A 17,711-nucleotide genomic window follows, 5' to 3' on the forward strand; every position below is an offset into this window, starting at 1 on the left:
CTACTGGGACGTGCGTGGCTAGAGAAAATCACACTGGACTGGCCTGCAGTTCACATGATGTCAAAAGGGGAGTCAGGTCTGACTGCAGTGTTAAACAAACATGCAGAACTCTTCAATGGGGAACTTGGGAGCATGAAAAAGATTAGCGTGAGACTGGACATTAAACCTGACAGCAAGCCGAAGTTTCACAAAGCCCGACCTGTACCCTATGCAATTAGGCCAAAAGTTAAGGCTAACTTGGAGGCCTTAGTCGAGAATGGAGTCCTGGAGCCTGTGAGTGTGAGCAAATGGGCCACATATTGTTCCTGTCCTGAAAAAGGATGGATCTGTTTGAATCTGCGGGGATTTTAAAGTGACTATTAACCCGGTGCTGGCTGCGGAACAGTACCCTCTTCCCCTCATTGATGATCTTTTTACGGGCCTGGCTGGAGGGCAAAAGTTCAGCAAAATAGACTTATGCCAGGCTTATCTACAAATGCATGTCGATGACAAATCAAAGGAGCTGCTGACAATTGTGACACACAAGGGGCTATACAGGTACTGCCGCCTTCCGTTTGGAATTACGTTGGCCCCTGCTCTATTCCAAAGGGCAATGGATCAGATTTTGAGTGGACTGCCAGGAGTCCAGTGCTACCTGGACGACATCCTTGTCACTGGGACAAATGAGGAGGATCATCTTCTGAACTTGGATGCGACATTATAACGACGGAAAGAGTACGGACTCAGAGTTTGTAAAGACAAATGTGAATTCTTTCAGTCTTCAGTTGAGTACCTGGGGCATGTGATTGACGCTACTGGCCTGCATAAGGCGCCATCAAAGGTCAAGGTGATCGTGGAGGCCCCAGCACCCCAGAATGTGAGCCAGTTACGTTCATTTCTGGGGCTACTTAACTACTATGGGAAGTTTATTCCAGACTTAGCAACATTGCTGAAGCCGTTACATCAGTTGCTATGTCAAGTCAAAACATGGAAATGGACTGAACTGTGCAACGAAGCTTTCGCCCAAGCAAAGAAAGCATTGCTGAAATCGGAGGTCCTGACTCACTTCGACCCAAAGCTACCCATGCAGCTAGCATGTGATGCATCACCATATGGTGTGGGAGCAGTCATATCCCACATCATGCCTTCGGGTGAAGAGAAACCTATCGCCTTCGCATCACGCACCTTGAACAAGGCCGAGAGTAACTATGCGCAGATCGAGCGCAAGGCCTTGGGAATCGTTTTTGGAATGCGAAAATTTCATCAGTACCTGTTTGGGAGAAGGTTCACACTCCTGACGGACCACCGTCCATTGACTTCAATCTTCGGGCCCCACACCGGAATTCCGTCTCTCGCTGCAAGCAGGATGCAAAGGTGGGCTTTACTGTTGTCAGGACACACATACGACATCAAATATCACAAATCAGACTTGCACAGCAACGCAGACGGTCTCTCGAGGCTACCCTTGCCTGTTACTCCCCCAGAGCCTCGTCAGATAGACATCTTCTACTTTAGACAAGTGGAGGGAGCACCTGTCACTGCAGTTCAGGTGCGAAGGTACACCCGCAACGATCCAGTCCTGTCTGAGGTAATGGACGATGTCATTCGAGGGAGAGCTATAGGAGATTCTCCTAGTTTGAAACCTTACGTTTCAAAAAGAAATGAGCTCTCCGTCCAGGCAGGTTGTCTTCTTTGGGGACGCCGTGTCATCATTCCGCCACCTCTGAGGGAACCTATACTGCAATAACTTCATACAGGCCACAGTGGGATGGTTCGGATGAAGGAAATGGCAAGAAGCTACTTCTGGTGGCCAGGTCTCGATGGGAATATTGAGGAGAAAGCCAAAACATGTTCCCCATGTCAAAGGGTTCGTAATGTGCCACAGCTGGCAACCCTACACCCCTGGGATTGGCCTGCAGAAGTGTGGCAGCGAGTACATGTGGACTTCGCCGGTCCTTTCGAAGAGAAGATGTTTATGGTGGTTGTGGACGCTCGTAGCAAGTGGCCAGAGGTCGCTGTGATGAGGTCTACCACGGCAGAGAAAACAATTAAGAAACTTGGTGAGATGTTCAGCCGTTATGGCTCACCGGAACAACTCGTAAGTGACAACGGTCCACAATTTGTATCACAGGAGTTTGCAACCTTCCTGCATGTGAATGGTGTCCAACACATCAGGTCTGCGCCCTATCATCCCTCTACTAACGGCCAGGCAGAAAGGTTCGTGCAAACTTTGAAGCACGCCTTGAAGGCATCGCAAGGTCAGGGCTCAATCCACCAATGTCTGAAGAGCTTCCTGTTGTCCTACAGGAACGAGCCGCATGCCACAACCAAAACTTCCCCCGCTTCGCTCATGATGAAGAGGCAGTTGCGGACAAGTTTTGACTTACTCAAACCTCCAAGGGCAGAGCAGGTTGTCCATCGTCAACAACAAGCTCAAGTTGAAAAGAGAGAGAAAAGAGCCAAGGAGAGACGGTTTCATCCGGGAGAGCATGTCCTAGCTCGAAACTACAACACTGGACCGAAATGGCTTCCTGCTACGGTGATCGCGCAGACGGGCCCTGTGTCTTACACGGTTGAGACTGCCGAGGGCATCATCTGGAGAAGACACACAGATCAACTGTTGCTAGGAGCAGAGACATCCACAGAGGCTCCAACGGCTGGTTGGCCTGAACTGTTTCCGGATGATACCGCAAACCAGCATCCTTTGCCACAGTGCTCTTCTCCAACACAGGAAGTCAAAGAGACTGTTCCACCTGTGCAAACTCCTGACTTTTGACTGACACAGGCACCTTCTCCATCTAGGCCTGTGTCAATGCCTACTGCTGTGGAAGCCAGCGATGACCACCGGTATCCTGTCAGAGAGCGGCGGCCTCCAAGACACTTGGATCTGTAGGCTTAGCGACTTACCCACAAGACTGGGGCAGAATAAACCCCAGGGTAAAGTCAGGGGTTGAGGCAGTCTACCTCTACCCTAGGTTAGTTGAGTGCATTGAAAGTAACTTACCTGTTGAGGAATAATGTGGACCTTCCATTTAAGAGGGGAGGAATATGTTATGTATTGTGTGTTCTATTGTGTGTTCTCCTCCCACCTGTGGTGGCACTGTCACAGCAGATAAATGGTTGGGTGTTCTCTTGGTTAAGTTTAGCTCTCTTTGTTCGGAACTCTCCAGAACTTCCCTTTCCCTTCGAATAAAGCACTTCATGTTTGAATCTCTGAGTTCTGAGTTCTAATTGTGTCTAGGTAAAAAGGTACCGACACAACACTGGTCCCACATCCTTCTTTCTGGTGGGCCTCCTTGCCCCTGTGGGTAGTGGACCTCTCTTGCAGTGTTGACCCCCTGCACAAAGCTGCAGTGCTACATGTGAGACCCTGGCTGCCCCTTCCCTGGCTTGCTGAGCCATTTGTGTTAGTGCTGACGCACTTTTCCCATTTTTTGAGGTACGGAAGGGAATTCAGCTTTAAGAGCTGATGACTCCATTAGAAATGTCTTTTTAATGTTAATTTTTTTTTTAAAGGCAGTAAGGGCTGAAAACTGTATTTTTTCACTTTTAATTTTTATCAGTTCAGAAGGCATTGCCTTTTTAATGTCCCACAATGCCTAGCAAACTCATTGCCTCGCTCCCAGAGTCTGTTGGAAGCTGGAACGGTTCTGGACGGCAACTTCGCCTCCCATGCCTGCAGTAACGCCACCAGGAGGGCGATACATGGCGAGTTAGTGCTGGGCTAAAAATATTTAGTCCCCAGCGCAAATTTTTCTCCTCTAACGCTTTGACCATTTTCAGTGGCCGTTAACCCAAGGCCGCGGTGACATCAGCGACTCTCGTGGTGGCCATGAATTTTTAGCTCTGTCTCCAAAAGAGGAGTGAACCAGAACTTCATTGAAATCTACTGCAGTTCCCCCCCTGCCACAGGCCCTGGTGCCCTAGCCCTTTGTCAAGCCTGATCTTTAAACCTTAGCTGAATTTGCCTTCCCCCCTACCTTCCCCTCCCTCTTACCCTCCTTTTCTTCCCCCTTGTTACCTCCACTCCCCCTTGCCCCATCCCCTTCCCCTCCTTTCCTCTTCCCCATCTCTCCTGTTGCTGACACTCCCTCCCAGAATCTGTTTTCCTTTGTTATGCCAGTCACGACCCTCCCCCGCCACCCCAACCCCCCCACTCTCAGCGTTAGTTCTTCACGAAGCCTGAATCCATGCAGAAGTTGGGGAGGCAGTCTAACCCATCCCTCACCTGTCCCCTCAGCTCCTCATTGTGTCCTTTCTGTTTAAACAATGGTCAGTGCTCCGCTGAACAAGCCTCCCGTTTTCCTCCCAACCTCTACACCTACCATCACCGGCAGTGATTGGGGCCTAATCGCAGCCTTATCTCCGTGGGCCTGTAGAATTCATTGTAGGATCAGTTGTCAGCCTCCCATCTTCAGGAAGGGCTGCCTGGCACCTCACAGGTCTCTGAGTTCCTATACACCCCCCACAGGTACAACAAGAGACAGATGAGTCGCATTTACCCCAAGGGGACGCGGGTGGATTCCTCGAACTACATGCCCCATGTCTTCTGGAATGCTGGCTGTCAGATGGTAGCTCTCAACTTCCAGACCGCAGGTGAGTGACGGAGCAGGGATTGGACTCAGGGACACTGGGTCCTCAGTCAGTAAGGAGATTAATGGACTCAGGGACACTGGGTCCTCAGTCAGTAAGGAGATTAATGGACTCAGGGACACTGGGTCCTCAGTCAGTAAGGAGATTAATCCTAGAGGTTAGTGAGAAATGAACAGCAACAACAACAACTTGTATTTATATAGCACCTTTAACATAGTAAAACGTCCCAAGGTGCTTCACAGGAGCATTATAAAACAAAATTTGACACCAAGCCACATAAGGAGATATTAGGACAGGTTGGTCAAAGAGATAGCTTTTAAGGAGTGTTTTAAAAGAAAACAGAGCGGCGGAAAGGTAGAGAGGTTTAGGGAGGGAATTCCAGAGTTTAGGGCCTCGGCAGCTGAAAGCACGGCCACCTCTGGTAGGACGATGAAAATTGGGGTTATGTAAGAGGCCAGAGTTGGAGGAGCGCTGAGATCTCGGAATGTTGTAGGGCTGGAGAATTAATGAGAGAGTTAATTGGAGATTAATAAAAACAGAGCAGATTAATGAGAGATGAAAAAATTAACGAGAGGAAGGAGATTAATGAGAATTAATCAGAGATTAACAAGAGGTTGTAGGTTAATGAGTCAGTTAACTAGAGATTAATCAGAGGAAAGAGATTAACAAAAGAGATTAGTGAGAGAGGCAATGAGAGATTAACAAAAGGATAGAGATGAACAAAAATGTTAACTAAAGATTAATGTAATGAAAGGTATTAAGGAGAGATTACTGAGAGTGCATAAGAGATTAATTTGAGAACTGAGACTGCCAAAAGGATCAGGACAGTGGATTAAATAGTTAGCAAGAGATTGATATATTACGGAGATTAACAAAAGGATTAATTAAAAATTAGGGAGCGATTAAGAAGAGGGTTAACAAGTTTGATAGTAACAAGAGGATTAATGAGAGGAAGTTTGCACATTGGTCATTGTTTTTTTGCCCGATTAAATAGACACAACATTAAAATTAGCCCATGTACTTTCATCAAGTTGAGAATATACCCAAGGTAGTCGGGTCTGCTGGAACCAGGACGCATCGGAATTTCAATCCACAAATCCCTGAGGCAGGATGTCAGCAGTTCGCAGAACACCACTCCTAACTGGGAAATACCAGCAGTATGGTGACTGATATTTCAATGCCTGCACTGATACTCAGCTCATCCCACTTCCTGTACATTTATACAACTTGGTGCAAACATGGGCACCGATACTGACCCTGGCCCTGGTTAAACCGAGGCCCCGTCTGCTCTCTCAGGTGAACGTAAAGGATCCCATGGCACTATTTCGAAGAAGAGCAGGGGTGTCCTGGCCAATATTTACCCCTCAGCCAACATCACTAAAACAGATGATCTGGTCATTATCACATTGCTGTTTGTGGGAGCTTGCTGGGCGCAAATTGGCTGCCACGTTTCCTAAATTACAACAGTGACTCCACTTCAAAAGTACTTCATTGGCTGTAAAAGCGCTTTGAGATGTTCGGTGGTTGTGAAAGACGCTACGTATATAAATGCAAGTCTTTCCTTTTTTTTCTTTCCGGACCTGATACAGAAACCTCTCATACTGACCCTGGGCCTGATACAGGAACCTCTGATACTGACCCTGGGCCTGATACAGGAACCTCTGATACTGAGCCTGGGCCTGACACAAGAACCTCTGATACTGACCCTGGGCCTGATACAGGAACCTCTGATACTGACCCTGGGCCTGATACAGGAACCTCTGATACTGACCCTGGGCCTGATACAGGAACCTCTGATACTGACCCTGGGCCTGATACAGGTACCTCTGATACTGAGCCTGGGCCTGATACAGGAACCTCTGATACTGACCCTGGGCCTGATACAAGAACCTCTGATACTGACCCTGGGCCTGATACAGGAACCTTTGATACTGACCCTGGGCCTGATACAGGAACCTCTGATACTGACCCTGGGCCTGATACAGCAACCTCTGATACTGACCCTGGGCCTGATACAGGAACCTCTGATAATGACCCTGGGCCTGATACAGGAACCTCTGATACTGACCCTGGGCCTGATACAGGAACCTCTGATACTGACCCTGGGCCTGATACAGGAACCTCTGATACTGACCCTGGGCCTGATACAGGAACCTTTGATACTGACCCTGGGCCTGATACAAGAACCTCTGATACTGAGCCTGGGCCTGATACAGGAACCTCTGATACTGACCCTGGGCCTGATACAGGAACCTCTGATACTGACCCTGGGTCTGATACAGGAACCTCTGATACTGACCCTGGGCCCGATACAGGAACCTCTGATACTGACCCTGGGCCTGATACAAGAACCTCTGATACTGACCCTGGGCCTGATACAGGAACCTCTGATACTGACCCTGGGCCTGATACAAGAACCTCTGATACTGACCCTGGGCCTGATACAGAAACCTCTGATACTGACCCTGGGCCTGATACAGGTACCTCTGATACTGAGCCTGGGCCTGATACAGGAACCTCTGATACTGACCCTGGGCCTGATACAAGAACCTCTGATACTGACCCTGGGCCTGATACAGGAACCTCTGATACTGACCCTGGGCCTGATACAGGAACCTCTGATACTGACCCTGGGCCTGATACAGGAACCTCTGATACTGACCCTGGGCCTGATACAGAAACCTCTGATACTGACCCTGGGCCTGATACAAGAACCTCTGATACTGAGCCTGGGCCTGATACAGGAACCTCTGATACTGACCCTGGGCCTGATACAAGAACCTCTGATACTGACCCTGGGCCTGATACAAGAACCTCTGATACTGACCCTGGGCCTGATACAGGAACCTCTGATACTGACCCTGGGCCTGATACAGGAACCTTTGATACTGACCCTGGGCCTGATACAGGAACCTCTGATACTGACCCTGGGCCTGATACAGGAACCTCTGATACTGACCCTGGGCCTGATACAGGAACCTCTGATACTGACCCTGGGCCTGATACAGGAACCTCTGATACTGACTCTGGGCCTGATACAGGAACCTTTGATACTGACCCTGGGCCTGATACAGGTACCTCTGATACTGAGCCTGGGCCTGATACAAGAACCTCTGATACTGACCCTGGGCCTGATACAAGAACCTCTGATACTGACCCTGGGCCTGATACAGGAACCTTTGATACTGACCCTGGGCCTGATACAGGAACCTCTGATACTGACCCTGGGCCTGATACAGCAACCTCTGATACTGACCCTGGGCCTGATACAGGAACCTCTGATACTGACCCTGGGCCTGATACAGCAACCTCTGATACTGACCCTGGGCCTGATACAGGAACCTCTGATACTGACCCTGGGCCTGATACAGGAACCTCTGATACTGACCCTGGGCCTGATACAGGAACCTCTGATACTGACCCTGGGCCTGATACAGGAACCTCTGATACTGACCCTGGGCCTGATACAAGAACCTCTGATACTGACCCTGGGCCTGATACAGAAACCTCTGATACTGACCCTGGGCCTGATACAGGTACCTCTGATACTGAGCCTGGGCCTGATACAGGAACCTCTGATACTGACCCTGGGCCTGATACAAGAACCTCTGATACTGACCCTGGGCCTGATACAGGAACCTCTGATACTGACCCTGGGCCTGATACAGGAACCTCTGATACTGACCCTGGGCCTGATACAGGAACATTTGATACTGACCCTGGGCCTGATACAGAAACCTCTGATACTGACCCTAGGCCTGATACAAGAACCTCTGATACTGAGCCTGGGCCTGATACAGTAACCTCTGATACTGACCCTGGGCCTGATACAAGAACCTCTGATACTGACCCTGGGCCTGATACAAGAACCTCTGATACTGACCCTGGGCCTGATACAGGAACCTCTGATACTGACCCTGGGCCTGATACAGGAACCTCTGATACTGACCCTGGGCCTGATACAGAAACCTCTGATACTGACCCTGGGCCTGATACAAGAACCTCTGATACTGAGCCTGGGCCTGATAAAGGAACCTCTGATACTGACCCTGGGCCTGATACAAGAACCTCTGATACTGACCCTGGGCCTGATACAAGAACCTCTGATACTGACCCTGGGCCTGATACAGGAACCTCTGATACTGACCCTGGGCCTGATACAGAAACCTCTGATACTGACCCTGGGCCTGATACAGGAACCTCTGATACTGAGCCTGGGCCTGATACAGGAACCTCTGATACTGACCCTGGGCCTGATACAGGAACCTTTGATACTGACCCTAGGCCTGATACAGGAAACTCTGATACTGACCCTGGGCCTGATACAGAAACCTCTGATACTGACCCTGAGCCTGATACAAGAACCTCTGATACTGACCCTGGGCCTGATACAGCAACCTTTGATACTGACCCTGGGCCTGATACAGGAACCTCTGATACCCACCCTGGGCCTGATACAGGAACCTCTAATACTGACCCTGGGCCTGATACAGGTACCTCTGGTACTGACCCTGGGCCTGATACAGGAACCTCTGATACTGACCCTGGGCCTGATACAGGAACCTTTGATACTGACCCTGGGCCTGATACAGGAACCTCTGATACTGACCCTGGGCCTGATACAGGAACCTCTGATACTGACCCTGGGCCTGATACAGGTACCTCTGATACTGACCCTGGGCCTGATACAGGAACCTCTGATACTGACCCTGGGCCTGATACAGGAACCTTTGATACTGACCCTGGGCCTGATACAACAACCTCTGATACTGACCCTGGGCCTGATACAAGAACCTCTGATACTGACCCTGGGCCTGATACAGAAACCTCTGATACTGACCCTGGGCCTGATACAGGAACCTCTGATACTGACCCTGGGCCTGATATAGGAACCTCTGATACTGACCCTGGGCCTGATACAGGAACCTCTGATACTGACCCTGGGCCTGATACAGGAACCTCTGATACTGACCCTGGGCCTGATACAGGAACCTCTGATACTGACCCTGGGCCTGATACAGGAACCTCTGATACTGACCCTGGGCCTGATACAGGAACCTTTGATACTGACCCTGGGCCTGATACAGGAACCTCTGATACTGACCCTGGGCCTGATACAGGAACCTCTGATACTGACCCTGGGCCTGATACAGGAACCTCTGATACTGACCCTGGGCCTGATACAGGAACCTCTGATACTGACCCTGGGCCTGATACAAGAACCTCTGATACTGAGCCTGGGCCTGATACAGGAACCTCTGATACTGACCCTGGGCCTGATACAGGAACCTCTGACACTGACCCTGGGCCTGATACAGAAACCTCTGATACTGAGCCTGGGCCTGATACAGGAACCTCTGATACTGACCCTGGGCCTGATACAGGAACCTTTGATACTGACCCTGGGCCTGATACAGGAACCTCTGATACTGACCCTGGGCCTGATACAAGAACCTCTGATACTGACCCTGGGCCTGATACAGAAACCTCTGATACTGAGCCTGGGCCTGATACAGGAACCTCTGATACTGACCCTGGGCCTGATACAGGAACCTCTGATACTGACCCTGGGCCTGATACAGGAACCTTTGATACTGACCCTGGGCCTGATACAGGAACCTTTGATACTGACCCTGGGCCTGATACAGGAACCTTTGATACTGACCCTGGGCCTGATACAGGAACCTCTGATACTGACCCTGGGCCTGATACAGGAACCTCTGATACTGACCCTGGGCCTGATACAGGAACCTCTGATACTGACCCTGGGCCTGATACAGGAACCTCTGATACTGACCCTGGGCCTGATACAGGAACCTCTGATACTGACCTTGGGCCTGATACAGGAACCTCTGATACTGACCTTGGGCCTGATACAGAAACCTCTGATACTGACCCTGGGCCTGATACAGGAACCTCTGATACTGACCCTGGGCCTGATACAGGAAACTCTGATACTGACCCTGGGCCTGATACAGGAACCTCTGATACTGACCCTGGGCCTGATACAAGAACCTCTGATACTGACCCTGGGCCTGATACAGAAACCTCTGATACTGAGCCTGGGCCTGATACAGGAACCTCTGATACTGACCCTGGGCCTGATACAGGAACCTCTGATACTGACCCTGCGCCTGATACAGGAACCTTTGATACTGACCCTGGGCCTGATACAGGAACCTTTGATACTGACCCTGGGCCTGATACAGGAAGTTTTGATACTGACCCTGGGCCTGATACAGGAACCTCTGATACTGACCCTGGGCCTGATACAGGAACCTCTGATACTGACCCTGGGCCTGATACAGGAACCTCTGATACTGACCCTGGGCCTGATACAGGAACCTCTGATACTGACCCTGGGCCTGATACAGGAACCTCTGATACTGACCCTGGGCCTGATACAGGAACCTTTGATACTGACCCTGGGCCTGATACAAGAACCTCTGATACTGACCCTGGGCCTGATACAGAAACCTCTGATACTGAGCCTGGGCCTGATACAGAAACCTCTGATACTGAGCCTGGGCCTGATACAGGAACCTCTGATACTGACCCTGGGCCTGATACAGAAACCTCTGATACTGAGCCTGGGCCTGATACAGGAACCTCTGATACTGACCCTGGGCCTGATACAGAAACCTCTGATACTGAGCCTGGGCCTGATACAGGAACCTCTGATACTGACCCTGGGCTTGATACAGAAACCTCTGATACTGAGCCTGAGCCTGATACAGAAACCTCTGATACTGAGCCTGGGCCTGATACAGGAACCTCTGATACTGAGCCTGAGCCTGATACAGGTACCTCTGATACTGACCCTGGGCCTGATACAGGAACCTCTGATACTGACCCTGGGCCTGATACAGAAACCTTTGATACTGATCCTGTAACTCAGAGATTCCTGTCTGTGTTCTATCAGTTAACATGTTGACTAACCCAGAGACTCCCATGTTCAATTTATTAGACCCCCGGGAGCCATTCTCTGACTGAGATCTGACGATCCTCTCCTCTTACTTTCCTTCAGACATCCCCATGCAGCTGAACACCTCGTTGTTTGAGTTCAATGGGCAGAGTGGCTATATTCTGAAGCATGAACTGCTGCGCCGTGTGGATAAGATGTTTGACCCTTTCACCAGTGATCGGCTCGATGTCGTTGTGTCGAACACACTGTCCATCTTGGTAAAGTTTGCACTTGATTCCAATTGAATCCACTCCAGAGCTGATGAATTCACCTATACTCACATGTAGGCTACAAGGCGTTAAAGCCCCCCCCCCTCTTCAAACACAATCCATTCTGGAAACCATATTTCCCTTTTTTACAACAACAGCACAAGATCATTATTCAGATCATCAGGTCAGTCGCACAATGACACACTGATTTGAAGGACACATCCCTACAGTGATCCATTGTTCATTCATGAATGAATGTGGTGTCCCTTTCACCCCATTTGTCATGGACATGTGTCTTTCCCATGCTGTGTCATTCTGGTCCTTGCAGTGAAGACCATCAAACCTGCGGTTTGTCATGTCCTTTACCCCCAAATTGTCTATCCCGACAGCTCCAAATATTACCCTCCGTCCCAGCTATTCAATACATTACCCTCTGTCCCAGCTGTTTGTTACATTACGCACTGCCTTGATTACATCACCTGCTGTTGTACACCGTACCATGACACACTAAGTGCAGAGCCGGCAGATCATGACGTCAATCAGCATGCAACGCTGATTTGACGCCAGCGCTGTCATTTTGGAGCTCCGGCCTACGCTCTCTTAATCTCGCAGAGCTGAACATGACATTATGCAGCATGAAGGACCCCCCCCCACCACCAGTGCTATTTAAAGGGACCATCACCTAGTTACAGGTTAGTTGCTTGTTTATTTCTTCAGAATGTTGCTGCAATTCTACGAGTTTTGGGTGCTTTCTATAGATGGTTAAAGTTTCAGCAGTGTACAGGGAGTGGTGTGGCAGGTGCTGAAGTACTTTTTACTGACTTCAAGGCTTCTGCACAGACCAGTTGCTCCCAGACATGGGTGGACTAGTGCAGAAGCCTTGAAGTTAGCAAAAAGTGCTTGACATTGAGCATGACAGAGAATCAAGAGAGGCCACACAGAGCAGGACAAGTTGCTAGAAGATGGAGGAGGGGGGAGAAGGGCTCTCAGCAGGAGGCCATATCTGCAGAGGGTGTTTAGGGAGCAATTCGCTTACTTGAACTTCAGCCACGACCAACGCTTGAGACGTCTGCGCTTCAGCAAAGGGGTTGTCACTGAAATCTGCCACTGCTGCAGCCAGAACTCCAACCTCAGAGCAAAGCAAGGACCAAAGCAAGCATTGCCTACAGCTGTCAAGGTGACTGTGGATCAGAACTTTTATGCATCTGGCTCCTTCTAGACTGCTGCTGGAGATATAAGTAACATTTCTCAGTTTGCAGTGCACTGCTGCTGAAGGGAGGTCACTGCAGCTCTCTATGCAAACAGAGATAACTTCATCTCATTCCCTCTTGCCAGAAAGAAGCAGGAGGAGCGAGCATGAGGGTTTGCAAGGATTGTAGGCTTCCCCAAGGTATAGGGTGCCATTGACTGCACGCACATTGCTTTGCGTGCACCTCATGTCAACTCTGCCATGTACCTGAACCGAAAGGGATTCTGTAATGTATGTAATGTATATATACCTTAAGGGAGAGAACTACTTTTTACAGCTCCTGTATACTGTACTACCGGCAGTGACCACACCTGTATATAAACCCTGAGTAGTGATCTGTAAAGTTAGTTCTAGAGTAACCCTCATTCAGTAAACACCTGTTGATCGTTCCCTGCAGTCTGTTGTCTGATTATTGAAGGACACAACATTAAGATACATGGATATAACATTGGCGACGACACAGATTCGAACCTACCTGCAACTCTGCATCACCTCCCAGGGATTCGCTCCTGGGGAACAGTGGAAGGAGGTTGAGTCCAGAAGCACGGGCGTCGACCACGGGCAACCGCCCAGTCATCCAGCGGAGATTTGAGCATCGCAGGGGAGGCTGTCGAGAGCCAGGCTTGGCTTTCCAGTCACGGTGGTCCAGCGGAACGGGCTGGCAACAGGTACTGCGCAGACCCTTCCCGGACAGCAGCGGCTAGAGCCGACCGAGCGGCACAGAAAAAGGCCGAGCAGCGTCGACGGGGGAGAGAGAGAGGGCAGAGCGCACAGGGCGCAGCCGGTGTTCAGGACCGAGCGGCGTCAACGGGGAGAGAGACGAGAGAGAGCAGAGCGCAGCCGGTGTTCAAAGGCCGAGCAGCGTCAACGGGGGAGAGAGGCACGCAGGAAAACGTGAGGCGCTGCCATTGCCACGAGGACCGCAGAGAGCGGCATTGGCAGCAGCGCAGGAGCAGCGCACGAAACCCACAGGGCGTCGCCATTTGCCACGAGGACCGCCGAGGGCAGCGTTGGCAGCAGCGCGGGAGATGCCATTTTAAGCCGCAGCGGGGAAGAAAGGAAAGCGCGGGAGACGCTATTTTAAGCCGCAGCGGGGAAGAAAGGAAAGCGCGGGAGACGCCATTTTAAGCCAGTCTAACCACACCCAAAAATGCCGAAGAGTGGCAGTATCACAGCGTTCAACAATGAAATCGAAGATTGGACGACATATGTCGAACGCATAGAAGTATACTGCAAGGCGAATGAAGTGCCAGATGACAAGAAAGCGCTGGTATTGTTGAATTCAATGGGTGCAAAAACGTAAGGCTTACTACGAAACCTAGTAACCCCAGAGAAGCCAGTAGAAAAGGATTTTGAAAACATAGTGTCAATCCTACAGGACCACTTAAACCCCACACCGCTGCTGATAGCAGAAAGATTTAAGTTTCACAAAAGGAACCAGCATAAAGATGAAAGTAATGCTGAGTATTTAACGGAACTGCACAAGCTATCGAAACACTGCCAGTTTGGAACGGGACTAGCAGATACTTTAAGGGACAAGTTTGTGTGTGGGCTTCAAAGTGAAGGAACCCAGAAACGGCTTCTATCAGAAAAGGATCTTATGCTGGACAAGGCTTTCAGCATTGCAGTATCACACAAAGCAGCAGCACGGGGCGCTGCAGAGATACAATGGAGACCGCAAGAATATGGCACAAATGAAATATCATACGGAACAGTGAAGTGCTATCGCTGCAGCAAAACAACACACGACCATAATGATTGTTGGTTCAAGGACAAAGTGTGCAGACAGTGTGGAAAAGTAGGACACATAGCAAGAGTCTGCAGGTCGGGAAAGAAAACCAGCAGCAAGAAATCTCCACAGGAGAAGTACAAGAAGGTACATAAGGTGAAGGAGAGTAGTTCAGACGAACAGAAGAGTGATACAGACTCCGGAAGCAAGGAGCTGGGTTGTCTGAAACTACATAATGTGATCAAAACGGAGGATCACCAAACTATCTGGGTCACGCTCAAGATAGCAGGAGTCCAAGTGAAAATGGAATTGGACACAGGATCAGCCCTAACAGTCATAAACCGAAGGGACTACAAGCGGCTATTCTCACATATACCCTTGAGAGATACAAAGATTGTCTTGAAGACGTACATGGGGCAAAAAGTCTACCCCAAAGGAAAAATAAGGGTGAACGTTATATATAACGGCAAGGAAACACCAAAAATGGACCTATATGTATTGCCAGATGGAGGACCACCACTACTAGGACGTGAATGGATCTGGAAGATACAGCTAGATTGGCATTCCATACAAGCACTGACTGTAGATGCCAAAAAGGATGACGACGTCACACCTGGACGACTGTCAAAAATGCTAACTGACGCACAAGAAGTGTTCCAGCAGGGACTCGGAACACTAAAAGGCATAACAGCAACGATCAAAATAGAGGAAAATGCAAGCCCAAAGTTTTTTAAGGCCAGACCGGTACCTTATGCGATCCGCCCAGCCGTCGAAGCAGAGCTGGAAGGTTTGGGACGTTCAGGAGTACTGTCCAAAGTGGACTGGAGCGAGTGGGCTACACCCATCGTTCCTGTAATGAAGAGGTCGTTGAGTAATACGCCTGGGGAACCAAAGAAGGTTCGCATCTGTGGGGACTTTAAGGTAACAGTGAACCCAGTCCTTCACACTGTACAATATCCGCTTCCGCGGATTGAAGATATTTTCGCCTCGCTATCTGGAGGGAAAAGCTTCACTAAGATTGGTCTGGCCCAGGCGTATCTGCAAATGGAGGTAGAAGAAGCCTCGAAACAGTACCTCACAATCAACACTCATAAAGGTCTCTACCAATACAACCAGCTGGTGTTCAGGGTAGCATCAGCTCCGGCTATTTGGCAGAGGGCAATGGAACAAGTCCTGCAAGGGATCCCAGGGACCCAGTGTTATTTGGACGATATTTGGATGGGCGAAAATGACAGTGATCACCTTGCCAACCTGGAGCAGGTGCTCACTAGATTGCAGGAATATGGGCTCCGAGCTAGCCGCCCCAAATGCGAGTTTTTTAGAAAACAGATTGTGGCCACGTTATCGATAAAGAGGGGTTACATAAGTCCCCAGAGAAGATTGAGGCAGTAGTCAAGGCTCCAGCACCGGAAAATGTGTCACAACTGAGGTCGTTCCTCGGGCTGGTAAACTGGGCTTGCGTTTTCTTCAATTTTAATTGTCGCTGTCATGCCTTTTAGTGTTCCGAGTCCTTGCTGGAACACTTCTTTCGCGTCAGTTAGGATCTTTGACAGTCGCCCAGGTGTGACGTCGTCATCCTTTTTGTCAGCCACAGTCAGTGCCTGTATGGAATGCCAATCCAGTTGTATTTTCCGGATCCATTCACGTCCCAGTAATGGTGGTCCTCCATCTTGCAATACATACAGGTCTAATTTTGGTGTTTCCTTACCGTTATATATAACGGCCACCCTTATTTTTCCTTTGGGGTAGACTTTTTGCCCCGTGTACGTCTTCAAAATAATTTTTGTGTCTCTCAAGGGTATGTGTGAGAATAGCCACTCGTAGTCCCGTCGGTTTATGACTGTTAGGGCTGATCCTGTGTCCGATTCCATCTTTACCTGGACTCCTGCTAACTTGAGGGTGACCCAAATGGTTCGGTGATCCTCCGTTGTGATCACATTATGTAGTTTCAGACAACTCAGTTCCCTGCTTTCGGAGTCGTTATCACTCTTTTGTTCGTCTGAACTATTCTCCGTCATCTTATGTACCTTCTTGTACTTTCCTTTGGTAGGTTTCTTATTGCTGGTTTTCTTTCCCGACCTGCAGACTCATGCTATGTGTCCTACTTTTCCACACTGTCTGCACACTTTGTCTTTGAACCAGCAATCATTCTGGTCGTGTGTTGTTCTGCCGCAGCGATAGCACTTCTCTGTTCCATATGACATTTCGTTTGTGCCATATTCTTGCGGTCTCTGTTGTATTTCTGCAGCGCCCCGTGCTGCTGCTTCATATGATACCGCAATGCTGAAAGCCTTTTCCAGCGTAAGGTCCTTTTCAGATAAAAGCCGTTTCTGGGTTCCTTCACTTTGAAGCCCACACACAAACTTGTCCCTTAAGGTATCTGCCAGTCCCGCTCAAAACTGGCAGTGTTTCGATAGTTTGCGCAGTTCTGTTAAATAATCAGCATTGCTTTCATCCTTATGCTGGTTCCGTTTGTGAAACTTGAATCTTTCTGCTATCAGCAGCGGTGTGGGGTTTAAATATTCCTTTAGTATCGTTACTATGTCTTCAAAACTCTTTTCCATTGGCTTCGTTGGGGTTACTAGATTTCGTAATAAACCATACGTCTTTGCACCCATTAAATTTAACAATACCGACGCTTTCTTGTCATCTGACACCTCATTTGCCTTGCAGTACACCTCTATTCGTTCGACATATGTAGTCCAATCTTCGACTTCATTGTCAAATGCGGTGATACTGCCACTCTTTGGCATTTTGGGTGTGGTTTAAAATGGCATCTCCCAATGGCTTAAAATGGCATCTCCCGCGCTTTCCTTCCTCCCCCGCTCCCGGCGGTTCTCGTGGCAATGGCGGCGCCCTGTAGGTTTCGCGCGCTTCTCCTGCGCTGCTGCCAACGCCGCTCTCGGCGGTCCTCGTGGCAATGGCGGCGCCTCGCGAGTTTCTGCGCATCTCTCTCTCCCTCTCTCTGACGCTGCTCGGCCCCTGAAC

The 17,711-nt window shown here is 49.6% G+C and overlaps 1 protein-coding gene across 1 annotated transcript in view; it reads left to right on the forward strand.

Moving 5' to 3' along the window:
- LOC147109716 (1-phosphatidylinositol 4,5-bisphosphate phosphodiesterase beta-2-like) overlaps positions 1–17,711 on the forward strand; it is a 195,988-nt gene that overhangs the window by 68,518 nt on the left and 109,759 nt on the right. Inside the window, exons 9-10 of the mRNA XM_086003833.1 lie at positions 4,451–4,575; positions 11,600–11,754. Of these exons, the coding sequence (XP_085859959.1) occupies positions 4,451–4,575; positions 11,600–11,754 (280 nt within the window). The remainder of the gene's footprint in view (positions 1–4,450; positions 4,576–11,599; positions 11,755–17,711) is intronic.

The sequence above is a fragment of the Somniosus microcephalus genome, chromosome 12 (genome assembly GCF_052327205.1).
Source record: "Somniosus microcephalus isolate GS21.2 chromosome 12, FLI_Smic_1.0, whole genome shotgun sequence".
NCBI classification, from domain to species: Eukaryota; Metazoa; Chordata; class Chondrichthyes; order Squaliformes; family Somniosidae; genus Somniosus; species Somniosus microcephalus.